At 44.5% G+C, this 25,261-nt stretch overlaps 1 protein-coding gene across 1 annotated transcript in view; it reads left to right on the top strand.

Annotated features, from left to right (window-relative positions):
- Positions 1-25,261, top strand: part of CDH13 (cadherin 13) — a 1,051,953-nt gene that overhangs the window by 883,866 nt on the left and 142,826 nt on the right. Inside the window, exon 9 of the mRNA XM_073659781.1 lies at positions 20,109-20,291. Coding sequence (XP_073515882.1) covers positions 20,109-20,291 — 183 coding nt within the window. The remainder of the gene's footprint in view (positions 1-20,108; positions 20,292-25,261) is intronic.

The following is a 25,261-nucleotide window of genomic DNA, read 5'->3' as shown; positions in this document are numbered from 1 at the left end:
AGTCACTGTGTACATACATTACATTACTGATCCTGAGTTACCTCCTGTATTATACTCCAGAGCTGCACTCACTATTCTGCTGGTGCAGTCACTGTGTACATACATTACATTACTGATCCTGAGTTACCTCCTGTATTATACTCCAGAGCTGCACTCACTATTCTGCTGGTGCAGTCACTGTGTACATACATTACATTACAGATCCTGTACTGATCCTGAGTTACATCCTGTATTATACTCCAGAGCTGCACTCACTATTCTGCTGGTGCAGTCGCTGTGTACATACATTACATTACTGATCCTGAGTTACATCCTGTATTATACCCCAGAGCGGCACTCACTATTCTGCTGGTGCAGTCACTGTGTACATACATTACATTACTGATCCTGAGTTACATCCTGTATTATACCCCAGAGCGGCACTCACTATTCTGCTGGTGCAGTCGCTGTGTACATACATTACATTACTGATCCTGAGTTACATCCTGTATTATACTCCAGAGCTGCGCTCACTATTCTGCTGGTGCAGTCACTGTGTGCATACATTACATTACTTATTCTGTACTGATCCTGAGTTACATCCTGTATTATACCCCAGAGCTGCACTCACTATTCTGCTGGTGCAGTCACTGTGTACATACATTACTGATCCTGTACTGATCCTGAGTTACATCCTGTATTATACCCCAGAGCTTCACTCACTATTCTTCTGGTGCAGTCACTGTGTACATACATTACATTACTGATCCTGAGTTACATCCTGTATTATACTCCAGAGCTGCGCTCACTATTCTGCTGGTGCAGTCACTGTGTACATACATTACATTACTGATCCTGTACTGATCCTGAGTTACATCCTGTATTATACTCCAGAGCTGCACTCACTATTCTGCTGGTGCAGTCACTGTGTACATACATTACATTACTGATCCTGAGTTACATCCTGTATTATACTCCAGAGCTGCACTCACTATTCTGCTGGTGCAGTCACTGTGTACATACATTACATTACTGATCCTGTACTGATCCTGAGTTACATCCTGTATTATACCCCAGAGCTGCGCTCACTATTCTGCTGGTGCAGTCACTGTGTACATACATTACATTACTGATCCTGTACTGATCCTGCGTTACATCCTGTATTATACCCTAGAGCTGCGCTCACTATTCTGCTGGTGCAGTCACTGTGTACATACATTACATTACTGATCCTGAGTTACATCCTGTATTATACTCCAGAGCTGCACTCACTATTCTGCTGGTGCAGTCACTGTGTATATACATTACATTACTGATCCTGAGTTACATCCTGTATTATACTCCAGAGCTGCACTCACTATTCTGCTGGTGCAGTCACTGTGTACATACATTACATTACTGATCCTGAGTTACATCCTGTATTATACTCCAGAGCTGCACTCACTATTCTGCTGGTGCAGTCACTGTGTACATACATTACATTACTGATCCTGTACTGATCCTGAGTTACATCCTGTATTATACCCCAGAGCTGCGCTCACTATTCTGCTGGTGCAGTCACTGTGTACATACATTACATTACTGATCCTGTACTGATCCTGCGTTACATCCTGTATTATACCCTAGAGCTGCGCTCACTATTCTGCTGGTGCAGTCACTGTGTACATACATTACATTACTGATCCTGAGTTACATCCTGTATTATACTCCAGAGCTGCACTCACTATTCTGCTGGTGCAGTCACTGTGTATATACATTACATTACTGATCCTGAGTTACATCCTGTATTATACTCCAGAGCTGCACTCACTATTCTGCTGGTGCAGTCACCGTGTACATACATTACATTACTGATCCTGAGTTACATCCTGTATTATACTCCAGAGCTGCACTCACTATTCTGCTGGTGCAGTCACAGAGATGTAGTGAGGCTCCAGCGCCCGCAGGATCTGCTCCTTAGATAGAATTTGTTTCTCTGGCTATTCATTTCTTCCCTCACGTTTACTGAGGGATTTTGCTCGGCATTGGTAATTGATTTCCTGTAGATGGTAACGCGGCAGAACATTTCCATATTGTGCGGAGCTGCAGCTCCTGACTTTATGGAGATAATTGTTTTCTTTAGATAATGATTAGAGGGAAATAAATGAGACTGATGATGTTCATTGTGGAGGTTGTGGATATAATAACGCCGGCGTTTTCATACGTGGCATTGACGACTGGAGAACAATGGGCTGTTACATAGGAAAAGTCACAAGGGTCATAATTCATAATTTATTCCACTTATTGCAAGAAGTCTGAGTTTTTCATAGTTAAATGCAAATGTCATGGTAAAGACGGCTGAGACCAGCGCCGGACACAAGTCACCGACCGACGAGTTCTGGTGATTATATACAGTCATGGCTGAAAGTGTTTGTCCCCTTGAAATTGTTCCAAAAAATGAAGTATTTCTCCCAATTACACATGTTTTCTTATACACGTGTTTATTTCCTTTGTGTGTATTGGAACAACACAAAAAGTAACAGAGGAAAAAAGACAAATTGGACATAAGTTCACAAAAAAAACCCAAAATGGACCGGACAAAATTGTTGGCCCCCTCAACTCAATATTTGGTTGCACGCCCTTTGGAATAAATAACTGCAATCAGTCGCTTCCTATAACCATTATTAAGCTTCTTACACCTCTCAGCTGGAATTTTCGAAGACTCTTCTTTTGCAAACTGCTCCAGGTCTCTCATATGTGAAGGCGACTTCTCCCAACAGCAATTTTAAGATTTCTCCAGAGGTGATCAATGGGATTTAGATCCGGACTCATTGCTGCCACTTCAGGACTCTCCAGCGCTTTGTTTCCATCCATTTCTGGGGACTTCTTGAAGTATGTTTGGAGTCATTGTGCTACTGGAAGACCCATGACCTAGGACGCAAACCCAGCTTTCTGACACTAGGCACTATATTGCGACCCAAAACCCTTTGGTAATCTTCATATTTTGTGATGCCTTGCACACAGTTCAGGCACCCAGTGCCACAGGCAGAAAAACAACCCCAAAACATCTTTGAACTTCCACTATATTTGACTGTAGGTACTGTGTTCTTTTCTTTGTAGGCCTCATTCTGTTTTCGGTAAACAGTAGAATGATGTGTTTTACCAAAAAACTCTATCTTGGTCTCATCTGTCCACAACACGCTTTTCCAGAAGGATTTTGGCTTACTCAATGTACATTTTGGCAAACTGCATACTATCTTTTTATGTCTCAGCAGTGGGGTCCGCCTGGGTCTCCTGCCATAGCGTTTCATTTCATTCCAAAGTGGATGTGTAGCACCCTGAGGATTCGGCTGCTACAGGGGTATTGCACCTCAACCCAGAGGTGTGATATTCCACTCCCGGGTAAGGATGGAGTGTGGAACTGAGCTAGTAGGCTGCATGCACTACACACATCCCATTTCCGGGGAACAGACCGATGGTACTCCCACTAGAGAAATGTGCAGGTACGACAGTGTCTGTTCCTGGCTGGAGTGGGAGGGGGGTGGAACATCCCAGTAGTGTAGGGGCAGATAGGGGGAGCAGCCTGGGTAAAGTTAGGAGCTCATTGGGTGCTGGTCACCTGAGCTCACACATAGAGGGAGTATTTAAGGTGGGCACCATCTTAGATCAGGGTCAGTCAGTTGTCAGTCTGTGAGACGTCAGTCAGTCAGTCTGTCTGAGAGCCTGAGAAGCAGAGGAGAAGAGAGAGAGACCCAGAGGCGCAGAGGGGACCCCAAGAGCCCATAAGAGAGCTAATAGGGTGAAGGGTCGGCAACAGGGTACCGGATCCCAAGCTGGCAGAGGCTACAGCACACCTTAGCCAGGAACCGGAGGTCGTGGGCAGGATCTGCCACGATCACCCACTAAATCCACCCGGAAGGCAGACCAAGAATAGGGTCAGGGAGCCCAGAGGAGGCTTGACCAACAAGAGGCCCGAGGGAGCCGGACTTAGGTGGATCCCTGGTGGGAACGGCCAGAAGAAGGGAGAGACAGAAAGGAGCTCAGGACCACACTCCGGAGTTGCCTGGGAGTTGACCGAGTCCAGGACCTGGTGGACGCAGCACGGCTTGGGTGGTCACTGCTGTACACAGTGACCCGAGCAACACCAGTAAGTAAAACCCTGGAACTGCATTTTATGCCTCTGAGTCTCCTTGCTGCACCTTCACAACCACCATCCTCCACGGCTGACCCCCTGAGGCTATACCCCTCCCGTTGGGGGTTATACTACCTAAGCTGCACTCACATCATCAGCCTCAGTGGACTCTGCTGCAGCGGCGGCCGTATTGACCGCAATTCAACGGGTGGCGTAGTCGACACAAAAGAACATCTAGTAACATCTATAAGGACTGCCACACACTGAGCTTGACACCCTGGGCACGGACCGGGTCACAGCCACTCGGAGACTACAACCCCCATCTGATCCGGCTCCGGGTATCCCCAACAACACTGGCCCAGGGGGTGCGTCAGATGGATAGTTCGCTCTGACACTGATGCACCTTGAACCTTATGGACAGCTTGAATTTCTTTGGAACTTGATTGGGGCTGCTTATCCACCATCCATATTATTCTGTGTTGGAACCTTTCATTAATTTTTTTCTGCCATCTATGTCCAGGGAGATTAGCTACAGTGCCATGGGTTGTAAACTTCTTGATTATGTTGCACACTGTGGAAAAATGAACATAAAGATCTCTGGAGATGGACTTGTAACCTTGAGATTGTTGATAGTGTTCAACAATTTTGGTTCTCAAGTGCTCAGACAGTTCTCTTCACCTCTTTCTGTTCTCCATGCTTAATGTGGCACACACAGACACACAATGCAAAGATTGAGTCTACTTCTCCCCGTTTTATCTGGTTTCAGGTGTCATTTTCATATTGCCCACACCTTTTACTTGCCACGGGTGAGCCTGAACGAGCATCACATGCTTGAAACAAAGTTGTTTACTCACAATTTTGGAAAGGTGCCAACAATTTTGTCCTGACCATTTTTGGGGTTTTGTGGAAAGTTGTCCAATTTTCCTTGTTTTTTTTTTTTTTTTTGTATTCTTCCAATACGCATAAAAGAAATAAACGTGTGTATAACAAGACATGTGGAATTGCCATCATTTTCTGGAACAATTTCAAGGGTGCCAACACTTTCGACCATGTCTGTAGGTCATTACTGGACAGCTTTTCTCCATGGCTAATGGAAATGTGGCTTATTGATTCAAGAGAAGTTATCAGAAAAGGACTTATTGTTTACATCAAGTTTTTATATTAATTGTGGCTTTATTTTACTTTTTGGTAATGTTTTATCCCACATCACAATCTGTATTATAAGAAAAAATATCTTGCAATTTTCACATCGACCACTGGGACTTTTTAGACTCGAACTTCCTGATGTTTCTGGAAATGTACATGTATATTAGCTGCAATGAACAGATTCTGACCCTAGCTTTTGTATTGAAGCATCTAATGAGCATGTGAAAATCTCACTGTGAAGGGGGAGAAGGTGAGCTGTGACATAAAATATTGTGAATGGTGGATACTGTGTTATCTATTGTATATAGAGGTGTTATCTGTCATTGTACAGAAGGAGGAGGAAGTGAGCTGTGACCTCACCTATTGTGAATGGTGGATCCTGTGTTATCTACTGTATATAGAGGTGTTATCAGTCATTGTACATCAGAAGGAGGTGAGCTGTGACATCACCTATTGTGCTTGGTGGATCCTGTGTTATCTACTGTATATAGAGATGTTGTCATTGTACAGGAGGAGGAGGAGGTGAGCTGTGACATCACCTATTGTGAATGGTGGATACTGTGTTATCTACTGTATATAGAGGTGTTGTCATTGTACAGGAGGAGGAGGAAGTTAGCTGTGACATCAACTATTGTGAATGGTAGATCTTGTGTTATCTACTGTATATAGAGGTGTTATCAGTCATTGTACAGGAGGAGGAGGAGGCGAGCTGTGACATCACCTATTGTGAATGGTGGATCCTGTGTTATCTACTGTATATAGAGGTGTTATCAGTCATTGTAGAGGAGGAGGTGGTGAGCTGTGATATCACCTATTGTGAATGGTGGATCCTGTGTTATCTACTGTATATAGAGGTGTTATCAGTCATTGTACAGGAGGAGGAGGTGAGCTGTGACATCACCTATTGTGATTGGTTGATCCTGTGTTATCTACTGTATGTAGAGGTGTTATCAGTTACAGTACAGGAGGAGGAGGTGAGCTGTGACATCACCTATTGTGAATGGTGGATACTGTGTTACCTACTGTATATAGAGGTGTTGTCATTGTACAGGAGGAGGAGGTGAACTGTGACATCACCTATTGTGAATGGTGGATCCTGTGTTATCTACTGTATATAGAGGTGTTATCAGTCATTGTACAGGAGGAGGAGGTGAGCTGTGACATCACCTATTGTGATTGGTGGATCCTGTGTTATCTACTGTATATAGAGGTGTTATCAGTCATAGTACAGGAGGAGGAGGTGAGCTGTGACATCACCCATAGTGAATGGTGGATCCTGTGTTATCTACTGTATATAGAGGTGTTATCAGTCATTGTACAGGAGGAGGAGGAGATGAGCTGTGACATCACCTATTGTGAATGGTGGATCCTGTGTTATCTACTGTATATAGAGGTGTTATCAGTCATTGTACAGGAGGAGGAAGAGGTGAGCTGTGACATCATCTATTGTGAATGGTGGATCCTGTGTTATCTACTGTATATAGAGGTGTTATCAGTCATCGTACAGGAGGCGGAGGTTAAGACTATGAAGGATGGTCCTATCATCTAAAGCTGCAATTGTCACCAAGTGGCTCCATGATAATGCCAAATTAACGATGTGAAGACTTATCCAAACCACCTTTTATTGTCAAGACAATGGCAGCCGTTAAAGATTGAGATGTGTTCTTACATAGGATATGTTACATGGTTAGGATGGAGAAACCATTGATTGGAGGTCATTTCTTGGTCTTGGGGTCATGGACTGGTGGGAACTGTGGATGTTTAGGTTCTAGATAAATATCAAAAATGAAATAAAATACAAACTGTGACCCAAAAAGTCTCCTGAGAGGACCAGGTATGGAAACATTGGAGGAGATATCCAGTTTTCCTCCTGGATTCCCAAGTAATAAGATATCTGCTGAATGGTTCCTCTCGTCATGGGGCAGATCTCTTTCCTAATTTGCTCGTAAAGATCTAATTATGTAAGTAAATTCTAGGTTGCTTTGAGGAAACGTATCCCGAACAAGAGTCTTCTGTGTCCTTTTTTGTTTTGCTTCACGACACTACAAAAGATGAATGGAGTTGAGGAGGAGAAGAAGGCTTTCATTCCAGCTACAGGTGGTCTACTTGTGGATACAGCGGGATATCATTCTCTTATCTGGCCCATTAGCCCTTACGCTTCCGCAGGACTTGATGTGAATGCAGAATCCCCAACATATATTTTCCCTGAATTGATTTGCTAATTCGTAGAAGGTAAATCATAAATGGCTTCACTTGGCTTCCACGTCCCACCGGTGGCTCGTCGTAATTAGTCTCCAGTACATTACTCTTCCACTGTTCTCGGCTTCAACAAAAACCCTTCTGATCCTTCCAGGTGGGGGATTGTTATGTCGTGCTGACTTTAAATATATCTTTTAATAAATGACTTCCCGATCTAAGGCAATTAGTATTGTAGCTCGTGTCATGTCGATAATTATAACAGACAGATGAAAGAATGTCGGAAGCGATCAGATTTTTGAGTATTGCTTTATTTCTCGTATTCTATAGGCAATTCAGAATTAATTCACCTTTAGTTACTGGTTTAAAGCCTATATTATACTTCAGAGCTGTAATCACAATTCTGCAGATTATTTTGCTGTAATACAATCTTAACTGCGAAGTTGAGCTCCTGGAATACAGAGGGCAGACAAGTTGGCAATACTTAGATAGCTGTTGACCGAATGCCAATTTTGCCAATGGCTATACCTTCCGGGTCCCTGATGATGAACGAATCTGTCAAAATTGAAAATTGGCAGTTCTCGCAATGTGAATTATGTCTTTACAGACCCAAGAGCATAATAAATGAAGGGTGTAAAAAAAACAATATTCGCCTCGTCGCTCGTCTGGCCTGCCTCCACAACTCTCTTGATGGCTCAAGCCTTCTTTTCTTCTTCAACATCCTCTTCCTTCATCTTTACTCTGTCCTGGGGCTTCTTTTGTCGTTTGACGTACGTGGTCAGATTGGCTCATCTCTTCTACCTAATTAGCCATGAGCACATGTGTCCTCAATGGAGAGAGTAGAATAAGCTTCTGCACAACATTTCAGATCTCCTGCAGGAATAAAGGATTGAACATGTTGAATGTGTCAAACTCTGGCCCATGGGCCAAATCTGGCCTGCAGGGTGGTTTAACTTGGCTCCCAACACCAGAACCACCAGCCCTATGTGTGGCCAATATTCTGTATGGAGGACTATGTGGGGCCCATTATTCTGTATGGAGGACTATGTGTGGCCAATATTCTGTATGGAGGACTATGTGGGTCCATTATACTGTATGGAGGATTATGTGTGGCCAATATTCTGTATGGAGGACTATATGGGACCCTTATACTCTATGGAGGACTATGTGGGGCCATTATACTCTATGGAGGAGTATGTGGGTCCATTATACTGTATGGAGGACTATGTGGTGTCCATTATACTGTATATAGGACTATGTGGGGCCCATTATACTGTATGGAGGATTATGGGGAGCCATTATTCTGTTTGAAGGACTATGTGGGGCCCATTATTCTGTTTGGAGGACTATGTGGGGCCATTATACTGTATGGAGGACTATGTGGGGCCCATTATACTGTATGGAAGACTATGTGGGGCCATTATACTGTATGGAGGACTATGTGAGGCCATTATACTGTATGGAGAACTATGTGGGGCCATTATACTGTATGGAGGACTATGTGAGGCCATTATACTGTATGGAGGACTATGTGGGCCCATTATACTGTATGGGGGACTATGTGGGGCCATTATTCTGTAGGGAGAACTATGTGGGACCCATTACACTGTATGGAGGACTATGTGGGGCCCATTATGCTGTATGGAGGACTATGTGGGACCCATTACACAGTATGGAGGACTATGTAGGCCCATTATACTGTATGGAGGACTATGTGGGACCCATTACACTGTATGGAGGACTACGTGGGGCCATTATTCTGTATGGAGAACTATGTGGGACTCATTATACTGTATGGAGGACTATGTGAGGCCATTATACTGTATGGGGGACTATGTGGGGCCATTATTCTGTATGGAGGACTATGTGGGTCCATTATACTGTATGGAGAACTATGTGGTGCCCATTATACTGTATGGAGGACTATGTGGGCCCATTATTCTGTATGGAGGACTATGTGGTGCCATTATTCTGTAGGGAGAACTATGTGGGACCCATTATACTGTATGGAGGACTATGTGGGGCCATTATTCTGTATGGAGAACTATGTAAGACCCATTATACTGTATGGAGGGCTATGTGGGGCCATTATTCTGTATGGGGGACTATGTGGGGCCATTATTCTGTATGGAGGACTATGTGGGTCCATTATACTGTATGGAGAACTATGTGGTGCCCATTATACTGTATGGAGGACTATGTGGGCCCATTATTCTGTATGGAGGACTATGTGGGGCCATTATTCTGTAGGGAGAACTATGTGTGACCCATTATACTGTATGGAGGACTATGTGGGGCCATTATTCTGTATGGAGAACTATGTGAGACCCATTATACTGTATGGAGGACTATGTGGGGCCATTATTCTGTATGGAGAACTATGTGAGACCCATTATACTGTATGGAGGGCTATGTGGGGCCATTATTCTGTATGGGGGACTATGTGGGGCCATTATTCTGTATGGAGGACTATGTGGGTCCATTATACTGTATGGAGAACTATGTGGTGCCCATTATACTGTATGGAGGACTATGTGGGCCCATTATTCTGTATGGAGGACTATGTGGGGCCATTATTCTGTAGGGAGAACTATGTGTGACCCATTATACTGTATGGAGGACTATGTGGGGCCATTATTCTGTATGGAGAACTATGTGAGACCCATTATACTGTATGGAGGACTATGTGGGGCCATTATTCTGTATGGAGAACTATGTGAGACCCATTATACTGTATGGAGGGCTATGTGGGGCCATTATTCTGTATGGGGGACTATGTGGGGCCATTATTCTGTATGGAGGACTATGTGGGTCCATTATACTGTATGGAGAACTATGTGGTGCCCATTATACTGTATGGAGGACTATGTGGGCCCATTATTCTGTATGGAGGACTATGTGGGGCCATTATTCTGTAGGGAGAACTATGTGTGACCCATTATACTGTATGGAGGACTATGTGAGGCCATTATACTGTATGGAGGGCTATGTCGGCCCATTATTCTGTATGGGGGACTATGTGGGGCCATTATTCTGTATGGAGGACTATGTGGTGCCATTATACTGTATGGAGGACTATGTGAGGCCATTATACTGTATGGGGGACTATGTGGGGCCATTATTCTGTATGGAGGACTATGTGGGGCCATTATTCTGTATGGAGGACTATGTGGGGCCATTATACTGTATGGAGGACTATGTGAGGTCATTATACAGTATGGGGGACTATGTGGGGCCATTATACTGTATGGAGGACTATGTGGGGCCATTATTCTGTATGCGGGATTATGTGGGGCCATTATACTGTATGGAGGACTATGTGAGGCCATTATACTGTATGGGGGACTATGTGGGGCCATTATACTGTATGGAGGACTATGTGGGGCCATTATTCTGTATGGGGGACTATGTGGGGCCATTATTCTGTATGGAGGACTATGTGGGGCCATTATTCTGTATGGGGGACTATGTGGGGCCATTATTCTGTATGAAGAACTATGTGGGACCCATTATACTGTATGGAGGACTATGTGGGGCCATTATTCTGTATGGAGAACTATGTGGGACTCATACTGTATGGAGGACAATCTGAGGCCATTATACTGTATGGGGGACTATGTGGGGCCATTATTCTGTATGGAGGACTATGTGGGGCCATTATACTGTATGGAGAACTATGTGGTGCCCATTATACTGTATGGAGGACTATGTGGGCCCATTATTCTGTATGGAGGACTATGTGGGGCCATTATTCTGTAGGGAGAACTATGTGGGACCCATTATACTGTATGGAGGACTACGTGGGGCCATTATACTGTATGGAGGACTATGTGAGGCCATTATACTGTATGGGGGGCTATGTGGGGCCATTATTATGTATGGAGGACTATGTGGGGACATTATACTGTATGGAGGACTATGTGAGGCCATTATACTGTATGGGGGACTATGTGGGGCCATTATTCTGTATGGAGAACTATGTGAGACCCATTATACTGTATGGAGGACTATGTGGGGCCATTATTCTGTATGGAGAACTATGTGAGACCCATTATACTGTATGGAGGGCTATGTGGGGCCATTATTCTGTATGGGGGACTATGTGGGGCCATTATTCTGTATGGAGGACTATGTGGGTCCATTATACTGTATGGAGAACTATGTGGTGCCCATTATACTGTATGGAGGACTATGTGGGCCCATTATTCTGTATGGAGGACTATGTGGGGCCATTTTTCTGTAGGGAGAACTATGTGTGACCCATTATACTGTATGGAGGACTATGTGAGGCCATTATACTGTATGGAGGGCTATGTCGGCCCATTATTCTGTATGGGGGACTATGTGGGGCCATTATTCTGTATGGAGGACTATGTGGTGCCATTATACTGTATGGAGGACTATGTGAGGCCATTATACTGTATGGGGGACTATGTGGGGCCATTATTCTGTATGGAGGACTATGTGGGGCCATTATTCTGTATGGAGGACTATGTGGGGCCATTATACTGTATGGAGGACTATGTGAGGTCATTATACAGTATGGGGGACTATGTGGGGCCATTATACTGTATGGAGGACTATGTGGGGCCATTATTCTGTATGCGGGATTATGTGGGGCCATTATACTGTATGGAGGACTATGTGAGGCCATTATACTGTATGGGGGACTATGTGGGGCCATTATACTGTATGGAGGACTATGTGGGGCCATTATTCTGTATGGGGGACTATGTGGGGCCATTATTCTGTATGGAGGACTATGTGGGGCCATTATTCTGTATGGGGGACTATGTGGGGCCATTATTCTGTATGAAGAACTATGTGGGACCCATTATACTGTATGGAGGACTATGTGGGGCCATTATTCTGTATGGAGAACTATGTGGGACTCATACTGTATGGAGGACAATCTGAGGCCATTATACTGTATGGGGGACTATGTGGGGCCATTATTCTGTATGGAGGACTATGTGGGGCCATTATACTGTATGGAGAACTATGTGGTGCCCATTATACTGTATGGAGGACTATGTGGGCCCATTATTCTGTATGGAGGACTATGTGGGGCCATTATTCTGTAGGGAGAACTATGTGGGACCCATTATACTGTATGGAGGACTACGTGGGGCCATTATACTGTATGGAGGACTATGTGAGGCCATTATACTGTATGGGGGGCTATGTGGGGCCATTATTATGTATGGAGGACTATGTGGGGACATTATACTGTATGGAGGACTATGTGAGGCCATTATACTGTATGGGGGACTATGTGGGGCCATTATTCTGTAGGGAGAACTATGTGGGACCCATTATACTGTATGGAGGACTATGTGAGGCCATTATACTGTATGGGGGACTATGTGGGGTCATTATACTGTATGGAGGACTATGTGGGACCATTATACTGTATGGAGTACTATGTGGGACCCATTATACTGTATGGAGGACTATGTGAGGCCATTATACTGTATGGGGGACTATGCTGTGTCATTATACTGTATGGAGGACTATGTGGGGCACATTATCCTGTATGAAGGACTATGTGAGGCCATTATACTGTATGGAGGACTATGTGGGGCCCATTATTTTGTATAGAGGACTAGGTGGACCATTATTCTGTATGGAGGACTATGTGGGCCATTATTCTGTATGGAGGACTATGTGGACCTTTATTCTGTATGGAGGACTATGTGGACCATTATTCTGTATGGAGGACTATGTGGGGCCCATTATATTGTATAGAAAGCTATATGGGCCCATTATTCTGTATGGAGGGCAGAGGAGTGGGATTTGTGATAAAGTCAACGGCAAAGTACTGGAGGGGAGATATCTATCACTGAGGTTGTTAACTTCAGTAATATGAACCTAGGAAAACGTTCCAGCACACTAAGTGCTGAGAGGGGTTAATCGGCGATGTATAGGGCTAGGTTTAGTGAACAGCTGTAGAGTAGGTGGGAGACTGTTCACCATATCTCCACCTCAGGGTGGAGTCCGGAAGATAAATACTCTGCCTTCTGGCTCATTCAGCGTTCAGTGTCTCCGGAGATGAAATCTCCAGAACTGAGTGCTTGTTAAAGAAAGCTGAACTTTGTGTTTGTTTCCTGAGCGAGCGGATCCCCGCAGCAACAAGGACTGTGCCATTTGTTATGTTTTGTTATTCCCGTTAGGCCAGAAAGATCATGTTTATTTTGGTAACTCTGCACTGGTTTATGCAGTACCTCAATAAACTAGTGGAAGATTTAAAGAGACAGCATTCCTGTGTCTTCCTCTATGTGCAGTCGAGCGAGCACAGCCTTTACAGCAGCACACGGAGGTTGTGTAGACGCCTCCAAGGCTCAAGGAGCTTAAAAAGCTACAAATGACATTTTATTTTAGGTTTTTTTTTACCTAGATTCCCCGAACTGTCTGACAAGCTACATCTAGAGCCTTTTGTTTTGTAAGTAAATCTCAGAATTAATTTTTTTTTTCTTGTTAAATAACTATCCACTTGGGGTTTATGTCTGTACAAAAATCAATTAATTCTGAGACACGTTTAATTAGTTATTTTAAGCCCTGATGGAACCTTTCAGTCTTCGTGTCTTCTCTCTGTGTGCAAAGGGCAAATAAAACTTTCCCAGGGCCGACAGCAGATAATTATCCAAAAAGTTTCCATTGTTGTAAATATTCCAACGTAACAAAGTCAAAGCTGAGCGCTTGTTACAATTGTCAGCAGGAAGAAGGATTGTTAATAGTGGAGCTGACCATGTCATGCATCGAGAGGGGCCACAACGCTCCCGGGGGGCCCCTGATATAAAGTTACAAAAATCTCATCAATACAACAGAGATAATTGTCAGCGCTGCCTGATAATAACCTGTTAATAACCCCATAAAAAGGATATAAGACCCCAGAACCTGTCTTCTGCTTAATAGACAATGTTACCTCCTCCTCCCCCTATACAATGACTGATAACACCTCTATATACAGTATATAACACAGGATCCACCATTCACAATAGGTGATATCACAGCTCACCTCCTCCTCCTCCTGTACAATGACTGATAACACCTTTATATACAGTAGATAACACAGGATCCATCATTCACAATAGGTGATATCACAGCTCACCTCCTCCTCCTCCTGTACAATGACTGATAACACCTCTATATACAGTAGATAACACAGGATCCACCATTCACAATAGGTGATATCACAGCTCACCTCCTCCTCCTGTACAATGACTGATAACACATCTATATACAGTATATAACACAGGATCCAGCATTCACAATAGGTGATGTCACAGCTCACCTCCTCCTCCTCCTGTACAATGACTGATAACACCTCTGTATACAGTAGATAACACAGGATCCACCATTCACAATAGGTGATGTCACAGCTCACCTCCTCCTCCTCCTGTACAATGACTGATAACACCTCTATATACAGTAGATAACACAGGATCCACCATTCACAATAGGTGATATCACAGCTCACCTCCTCCTCCTGTACAATGACTGATAACACCTCTATATACAGTATATAACACAGGATCCAGCATTCACAATAGGTGATATCACAGCTCACCTCCTCCTCCTGTACAATGACTGATAACACCTCTATATACAGTATATAACACAGGATCCACCATTCACAATAGGTGATATCACAGCTCACCTCCTCCTCCTGTACAATGACTGATAACACGTCTATATACAGTATATAACACAGGATCCAGCATTCACAATAGGTGATATCACAGCTCACCTCCTCCTCCTGTACAATGACTGATAACACCTCTATATACAGTATATAACACAGGATCCATCATTCACAATAGGTGATGTCACAGTTCACCTCCTCCTCCTGTACAATGACTGATAACACCTCTATATACAGTAGATAACACAGGATCCACCATTCACAATAGGTGATGTCACAGCTCACCTCCTCCTCCTGTACAATGACTGATAACACCTCTATATACAGTAGATAACACAGGATCCACCATTCACAATAGGTGATGTCACAGCTCACCTCCTCCTCCTGTACAATGACTGATAACACCTCTATATACAGTAGATAACACAGGATCCACCATTCACAATAGGTGATATCACAGCTCACCTCCTCCCCCTCCTGTACAATGACTGATAACACCTCTATATTCATTTACATAAACTTGTAAGTTCTGTTTGATGTTTATTTTAATGGAGAAATGGGTAAAAAAAAACTCCCCTGAGGTTCTGTCTCCGGCCCGGGCTTTGCTGTGTGGTTCCACTATACGAGTTCTTGTTCGGACCCCATTGCCCCTCAGTGCTGAGCAGCAGAGATAATATATTTCCTCTTCCTCTGCACCGTGCGGCCCAACAAGCTTTGCCGTAAACCACATAAAAGAGCAATTTATTACCAGGAGCCAAAAGCAAACAGAGTAGATAAAGACGCCATAGAGTAACATGGAGCAAGAATGGCAGTGCGGACAGTGACGGATCGCCCAATATGTCCCTGGATTTACTTTCATAGTAGTTTCTCCAGCTGGTCACAGCAGATTGTGTATCACTACCTGTCTTTTTCCAGCACAGGAAGAGGTGCGATGCTCTGCAGTGCACAGTATAGGAAGAGGTGCGATGCTCTGCAGTGCACAGTGTATGATGAGGTTCAATGCTCAGCAGTGCACAGTGTAGAAAGAGGTGCGATGCTCTGCACAGTATAGGAGGAGGTGTTATGCTCTAAAGTGCATAGTATAAGTAGAGGTGCAATGTCCTGCGGTGCACAATGTGAGGTGCAATGCTCTGTGGGGCACAGTATAGGAAGAGGTACAATGCTCTGAAGTTCATAGTGTAGGAAGAGGTCCAATGCTCTGTAGTGGATAGTGTAGGAAGAGGTGCAATGCTCTGCGGTGCATAGTGTAGGAAGAGGCGCCATGCTCTGCAGTAGACATCCCGCCTAACGAGATGCCAATGAAATAGTCCTGGAATTCGGAGTGTAGATGTTTCATTTCACTGTTGGATCTGTAGATGATCAGAACTCCGGCTTCTCATGCGACACAAGAGGAGGCACAAGAGGAGGATCCTTTAAAAGTCACCTATCCAAGCGTCCTCGGACCCCCATCCCCACGTCCTCAGACCCCATCCCCGCCATCTTCAGACCCCATCCCCACATCCTCGGACCCCATCCCCACGTCCTCGAACCACGTCCCCACATCCTCGGACCCCATCCCCACCGTCCTCGGACCCCCGTCCCCACGTCCTCGGACCCCATCCCCACCGTCCTCGGACCCCCATCCCCACCATCCTCGGACCCTATCCACACATCCTCGGACCCCATCCCCACGTCCTCAGACCCCCATCCCCACCGTCCTCAGACCCCATCCCCACCGTCCTCGGACCCTATCCACACGTCCTCGGACCCCCATCCCCACCGTCCTCGGACCCCATACCCACCATCCTCGGACCCTATCCACACGTCCTCGGACCCCATCCCCACATCCTCGGACCCCCATCCCCACCGTCCTCGGACCCTATCCACACGTCCTCGGACCCCATTCCCACATCCTCGGACCCCCATCCCCACCGTCCTCGGACCCTATTCACCCGTCCTCAGACCCCATCCCCACGTCCTCGGACCCCCATCCCCACCGTCCTCGGACCCCATCCCCACATCCTCGGACCCCCATCCCCACCATTCTCGGACCCTATCCACACGTCCTCGGACCCCATCCCCATGTCCTCAGACCCCCATCCCACTGTCCTCGTTCCCCCATCCCACGTCCTCGGACCCCCATCCCCACATCCTTGGACCCCCATCCCCACGTCCTCGGACCCCCACCCTGATGTTCTCGGACCCCCATCCCCATGTCCTCAGACCCCCATCCCCACCGTCCTTGGACCCCATCCCCACGTCCTCGGACCCCCATCCCCACGTCCTCGGACCCCCATCCCCACTGTCCTCGGACCCTATCCACACGTCCTCAGACCCCCATCCCACCATACTCGGTCCCCCATCCCCACGTCCTCGGACCCCCATCCCCATGTCCTCGGACCCCGTACCCATGTTCTCGGACCCCCATCCCCACGTCCTCGGACCCCAATCCCCACGTCCATGGACCCCATTCCCACGTTCTCGGACCCCCATCCCCACGTTCGGGGACCCCCATCCCCACTTCCACGGACCCCCATCCCACCGTCCTCGGTCACCCATCCCCACGTCCTCGAACCCCCATCCCCACATCCTCAGACCCCCAGCGACAGACTTCTGTGCTGTCAAATACCCTTTAATACTTAGTGATACATTTTATTGTACTTCATTAAAAAATGGATTTCTCAGATCTGCACAAAGAGAGATATATGAGATTAATGAGGCGTATCCAGATGGAGACATGTAAGAACCTTTACTACTCTTTTTAAAGGGGGCATTCATGGCCTCCACATTGGATGATCTTCTTTTAGAAGGATCGCTTGACAGTAATTGGATCCTTCTGCTTGGACGCTCAATGATTGGTTCTGAAAAACCTGTCAGTAAGTATTCAGTTTCCCTACAGCACCCCCGCAGGGCAACTGAAGAATTACATGTTGGCCATTCTTTCTAAGGGGTTGTCTGTTTATTAAAGGGCAGGATGGGTCCTCCAGAGCGAGAGACACTTTTTATAACCACTCTCTACTGCGGCCAAAAGATGAGGAAAGTCCTCATCTGGATAGATAGTCAGACAGGCAGACAGAGGGATAGATATATATAATGGTAGATATAGACAAGTAGATGATGTATTGATTCATAAATAGATAATGGTAGATTACTACAAAAAATATAGACTGACCAGCACATCCTAACAGAATAAAGCAAGTGTGAACAGGTGCAAGCTGCTATGAATGTAATATATTCTGTACAAACCAAACCAAGCAGCAGTCACTGTATATATAGAGGAAAGTGGATAAAGATAGATATCATTATTTATCTATCTACTGTCACTGTTAGTTTGTTGCATTTGTATATTATTTATGCATTATGCGTATGTGAACCTTCTTCACATGTACAGAACCCTGGAGTCAGTGGTGCTTTAAAAACAAAATACCTTAAATGAAAATAAATGATGAGGATGGTATGGATGGAGGTATGCGGTGGATGAGGATGGTATGGATGGAGGTATGCGGTGGATGAGGATGAGATGGATGAGGGATGCGGTGGATGAGGATGAGATGGATGAGGGATGCAGTGGATGAAGATGAGATGGATGAGGGATGCGGTGGATGAGGATGAGATGGATGAGGGATGCGGTGGATGAGGATGAGATGGATGATGGATGCGGTGAATGAGGATGAGATGGATGAGGGATGCGGTGGATGAGGATGAGATGGATGAGGGATGCGGTGGATGAGGATGAGATGGATGAGGGATGCGGTGGATGAGGATGAGATGGATGAGGGATGCGGTGGATGAGGATGGTATGGATGGAGGTATGCGGTGGATGAGGATGAGATGGATGAGGGATGCGGTGGATGAAGATGAGATGGATGAGGGATGCGGTGGATGAAGATGATATTGATGAGGGATGCGGTGGATGAGGATGAGATGGATGAGGGATGAGGTGGATGAGGATGAGATGGATGAGGGATGTGGTGGATGAGGATGAGATGGATGAGAGGATGTGGTGGATGAGGATGAGATGGATGAGGGATGCGGTGGATGAGGATGAGATGGATGAGGGATGCGGTGTATGAGGATGAGATGGCTGAGGGATGCGGTGGATGAGGATGAGATGGATGAGGGATGCGGTGGATGAAGATGATATTGATGAGGGATGCGGTGGATGAGGATGAGATGGATGAGGGATGAGGTGGATGAGGATGAGATGGATGAGGGATGCGGTGGATGAAGATGAGATGGATGAGGGATGCGGTGGATGAAGATGATATTGATGAGGGATGCGGTGGATGAGGATGAGATGGATGAGGGATGAGGTGGATGAGGATGAGATGGATGAGGGATGCGGTGGATGAGGATGAGATGGCGCAGATGGGGATGGTGCGGATGAGGATGGTGCAGATGGGGATGTCACGGATGGGCATGTCGCGGATGGGCATGTCGCGGATGGGCATGTCGCGGATGGGCATGTCGCGGATGGGCATGTCGCGGATGGGGATGGCGCGGATGGGGATGGCGCGAATGGGGATGGTGCAGATAAGGATGGTGCAGATGAGGATGGCGCAGATGGGGATGATGCAGATGAGGATGATGCAGATGAGGAAGCTTTGGATGAAGATGGTGTGGATGAGGATGGTGCCGATGAGGATGGCATGGACGAGCATGGAGCAGATGATGAGAGATTCAAATTGTAAAAGTTGTCATCAAATAACTTGAATTCTTCCATATTCAATAACTATCAGTATTTTTTGGGCTGATGACTTTTACGCTTTTCGTCTTGGAGATTTTCCACCGCACTTGATGGATTTACAGTTTCTGAATACGATTTCCCAGCCTCGTCTTTCCGGCAATGTATCACGAGCAGCAGCTTCTTAGTAATAATATCGCCGTTATGTTCTCCAAACAAGTCCATTGTTATTAGGTGTCGGAGCCCCTGTCGGGCAGCAGATCCTTTCGGTGTCTTCTGTCGGGTGTTCAGTATAATATATGCAGGTTTTATTTAGTTTGTTGAACTGTGAATAAATAAATTATAACTTCTTGTGTTTTTTATCTTAGTTTCAAGCTACAGTGAAAGAAGGAGTCACCGGCGTCATGGTTAACCTGACCGTCAACGATAAGGATGACCCCAACACTGGAGCGTGGAAAGCCGTCTACACCATCATCAATGGAAACCCCGGGCAGAGCTTCGAAATTCATACAAATCCCAACACGAACGAGGGGATGCTCTCTGTGGTCAAGGTAAGCTGCTATTGTATCTTAACATGTCCATGGAAGACACTTCGCAACTGATAGGTGTCATTTCTTACCCTTTCTAAAAAAATTAATTTTATGATACTCTGTTTGGAGACGTTTATGCTATATGTCTCTCTATGTGTCCACCCAGTGGCTGTGATGTGAATTGCAGCCTTTTGGGCGTTTTGCTTGTATATTGAGATACTGTATTGAATTGTATGATTAGAAATTGAAGTCCTTAATTAAAAGTAATGTTCTTTATTTTTTTTAACCCATTCCTTTCCCTCCACAACACTTTGGGACCTAAGAGCATACTATCGAATTGATGGATCTAATTGAATGTTCCAGACAATTAAATTGCGTCTGATATTGCAGCTCACCTCCAATGAAAAGAATGAGTCTGTGCTGCAATACTGCAATACCACATCCAACCTGTAGACAGGTGGGGCGCTGTTTCTAAAAAAAAAAAAAAAAAAAAAAAAAGCAGCCGTGATTTTTAACATTTTTTAACTTAAGCTGTCTATCTAAATTAAAATGTAAAATCGCAAAAGGAAATTTTTACTTTTCCTGATTTTACGCTCCTGAAAAGTTAAAAATTATCCAATTTGTCAGAAAGTTGTTTTTTTTTTAGAGTTTATGTGAGTGATGTGACATAATTTCTGAGCTTTATTCTTCTTTTTCACGGGAACGTGGTAATTATTTTGATAAGGCCATTATTTGCACTGTCAAAAAATAGACCCAGCTCGAAATTATAATGATTGTGCCGGTGATATTCGGAGGTGAAACATACAAAGTGACAATTGTGCAGAAGGTCATCGGATGAACTTCTCTATTGTCGCACAGCCTCCGCAAATAAATATAATTATCCGCAAAAAAAGGTGGCAGCCGAAGGTTCCTAATTTAATTTGCTTTGTATATTTAGCACAATGTTCTCTCCTGGATAGACTGCCACTTTGTCCACCGGAAAATTAGTGAAGAAGCTTCCTGACCTTGGTCAGTAATGGATGTTCCACCGTGTGCTCAACACATGAGAAGAAGTCTTGTCTTTGGCAAAGTTTGAGAACTTGTTACAATGGATGCTCAACCATGTGCTCAACTCACGAGAAGAAGTCTTGTCTTGGGCAAAGTTTGAGAACTTGTTACAATGGATGTTCAACCGTGTGCTCAACTCACGAGAAGAAGTCTTGTCTTGGGTAAAGTTTGACAACTGGTTACAATGGATGTTCAACCATGTGCTCAACTCCCGAGAAGAAGTCTTGTCTTGGGTAAAGTTTGACAACTGGTTACAATGGATGTTCAACCGTGTGCTCAACTCACGAGAAGAAGTCTTGTCTTGGGCAAAGTTTGAGAACTTGTTACAGTGGATGTTCAACCGTGTGCTCAACTCACGAGAAGAAGTCTTGTCTTGGGCAAAGTCTGAGAACGTGTTACAATGGATGTTCAACCATATGCTCAACTCCCGAGAAGAAGTCTTGTCTTGGGCAAAGTTTGAGAACTTGTTACAACGGATGTTCAACCATGTGCTCAACTCACGATAAGAAGTCTTGTCTTGGGCAAAGATTGAAAATGTGTTACAATGGATGTTCAACCGTGTGCTCAACTCCCGAGAAGAAGTCTTGTCTTGAGTAAAGTTTGAGAACTGGTTACAATGGATGTTCAACCATGTGCTCAACTCACGAGAAGAAGTCTTGTCTTGGGCAAAGTTTGAGAACTTGTCACAGTGGATGTTCAACCATGTGCTCAACTCACAAGAAGAAGTCTTGTCTTGAGAAAAGTTTGAGAACTTGTTACAATGGATGTTCAACCATGTGCTCAACTCACGAGAAGTAGTCTTGTCTTGGGCAAAGTTTGAGAACTTGTTACAATGGATGTTCAACCATGTGCTCAACTCACAAGAAGAAATCTTGTCTTGGGCAAAGTTTGAGAACTTGTCACAGTGGATGTTCAACCATGTGCTCAACTCACAAGAAGAAGTCTTGTCTTGAGAAAAGTTTGAGAACTTGTTACAATGGATGTTCAACCATGTGCTCAACTCACAAGAAGAAGTCTTGTCTTGGGCAAAGTTTGAGAACTTGCTACAATGGATGTTCAACCGTGTGCTCAACTCACGAGAAGAAGTCTTGTCTTGGGCAAAGTTTGAGAACTTGTTACAACGGATGTTCAACCATGTGCTCAACTCACGAGAAGAAGTCTTATCTTGGGCAAAGTTTGAGAACTTGTTACAAGTGGGGTGGTCTCTTATTATGTTATGAAAGAACCTCAGTCTTCATGAAGATCATCTTGTACCCTGTAAAATCAAACCTTGGGTTGCAACATGTATCTGCTTGGCCGAAAAGTAGACAACTCCAGCAACTCATCCTCGAGGCATCTAGAAAATGAAACTATTTGATATGTATCCGAGGCATAATATCTTCCAAATAGTAGACAATTCAAATCGAGTGGTAGAAAGTTCTCGGAAGCCTTTAAAACTTTATTCCCCAAGTTTTATATTTGGAAGCGCACCGCTCCCAAGCCCCCTGCTTTCCAAGAGGAGGTGCTCTCCTGAAGATTGACAGTTTGGATTAGCGGCATTGCCCAAATTGTGAACTCCCTAATGCTGAAGGAGAAGCACTAAAGTGATCCAAGCAAGTTTTAGATCAGTGCTTACAAGCTCTCTTTAAAAGAGCTTGTAAGCATTGTACATGCTCGGCCACCACTGCTAAACTACATATTTGGCCAAAAACTTGGACAATGTACACGAATCAAAATTACTAATTCTTCTGTTCTTGAGAATGTGGACAATTTTTCTTAATAAAATTTTAATTATTTAACTTTAAAAGTTGCTTGTTTTATCAAACACTTTGTAAATGTATCCATTGATGATGAGAAAATACAGTGACCGCACCAGCAGAATAGTGAGCGCAGCTCTGGAGTATAATGTAGGATGTAACTCAGGATCAGTACAGGATCAGTAATGTAATGTATGTACACAGTGACTGCACCAGCAGAATAGTGAGTGCAGCTCTGGGGTATAATACAGGATGTAACTCAGGATCAGTAATGTAATGTATGTACACAGTGACTGCACCAGCAGAATAGTGAGCGCAGCTCTGGAGTATAATACAGGATGTAACTCAGGATAAGTAATGTAATGTATGTACACAGTTACTGCACCAGCAGAATAGTGAGTGCGGCTCTGGAGTATAATACAGGATGTAACTCAGGATCAGTACAGGATCAGTAATGTAATGTATGTACACAGTGACTGCACCAGCAGAATAGTGAGTGCAGCTCTGGAGTATAATGCAGGATGTAATTCAGGATCAGTAATGTAATGTATGTACACAGTGACTCCACCAGCAGAATAGTGAGCGCAGCTCTGGAGTATAATACAGGATGTAACTCAGGATCAGTAATGTAATGTATGTACACAGTGACTGCACCAGCAGAATAGTGAGCGCAGCTCTGGAGTATAATACAGGATGTAACTCAGGATAAGTAATGTAATGTATGTACACAGTTACTGCACTAGCAGAATAGTGAGTGCGGCTCTGGAGTATAATATATGATGTAACTCAGGATCAGTACAGGATCAGTAATGTAATGTATGTACACAGTGACTGCACCAGCAGAATAGTGAGTGCAGCTCTGGAGTATAATACAGGATGTAACTCAGGATCAGTAATGTAATGTATGTACACAGTGACTGCACCAGCAGAATAGTGAGTGCAGCTCTGGGGTATAATATAGGATGTAACTCAGGATCAGTTATGTAATGTATGTACACAGTGACTGCACCAGCAGAATAGTGAGTGCAGCTCTGGAGTATAATACAGGATGTAACTCAGGATCAGTAATGTAATGTATGTACACAGTGACTGCACCAGCAGAATAGTGAGTGCAGCTCTGGAGTATAATACAGGATGTAACTCAGGATCAGTAATGTCATGTATGTACACAGTGACTGCACCAGCAGAATAGTGAGTGCAGCTCTGGAGTATAATACAGGATGTAACTCAGGATCAGTAATGTAATGTATGTACACAGTAACTGCACCAGCAGAACAGTGAGTGCAGCTCTGGAGTATAATACAGGATGTAACTTAGGATATTCACAGTGACTATATTAGCATTAATACAAGATTATGTTTGTTTTTGTAGAAAGCAGCTGAGAGTGAAACGTTTTTAATGCAAAAGTGGTCCCTTAAATTGACAGTGTAGAGCTGGTGATGGATGAGTAAGACGTCGCCAGTTAATATTTCTTGTCTTCTACATTCATCTTTCTAAATTAAATAGAATTTAGTATTTATTGTAAGATGCGAGATCCAGGAATCTGCGCTGATCCGAGCGGTGGGTTCAGGCTGTATGTCGCCCCCGCTGCCCTGACACTGACAAACAGCAGTGAATTAACTATGGGACTTGTTCAGGTGACAGATTATACAAAATAGATGAAAAATCCCAGCTTTCATCTAAATGCTCATTCATTTTTAATAAAGCTTTGTTTGTGTTTGCCCTACTGAGCCGGGATAAGAATGATCATGTGTAGTGCGGCTCATGCACAGCCCCGCGCTATAATCAGTGCAATATGGAGTCAGCTCTTCATAAATATGAAGGAGGAACACAAATCAGGCAGAGGATACAATCTTCTAAGTCAGGATCATGGACCGGAGAACATTTATCAGACGGATGATTTTTTATAACCGGAGATAATGTAGCGCTAAAGAGAATTTACTGAGAAATGCGCTTACTATATAAAGAGCAGTACGCTGCTCGTCCATTAATCCACTGCTTGCACGGGTGTCGGGGTGAGAAACTTATGGTCACACCTGGGACTTGCGGCCTAGAGTGGCCCAAAAGTTACTTTAATATTATAAATGAGATGTAATAATTGGGTGTACAAGATTTTGTATTAAATCCCAGGACCCTTACATTTTTGCGTTCCATGCATCACAATAATTTCAGGCTCCAAAACATATAACATGGCAAAAAAAAGATGTC

The sequence above is a fragment of the Phyllobates terribilis genome, unplaced genomic scaffold, assembly GCF_046119375.1.
Source record: "Phyllobates terribilis strain yellow unplaced genomic scaffold, ASM4611937v1 Scaffold_14__1_contigs__length_39327217, whole genome shotgun sequence".
Taxonomy (NCBI): domain Eukaryota; kingdom Metazoa; phylum Chordata; class Amphibia; order Anura; family Dendrobatidae; genus Phyllobates; species Phyllobates terribilis.
The sequence above is the reverse complement of the archived record's forward strand: the minus strand, read 5'-3'. Positions and strand labels throughout refer to the sequence as shown.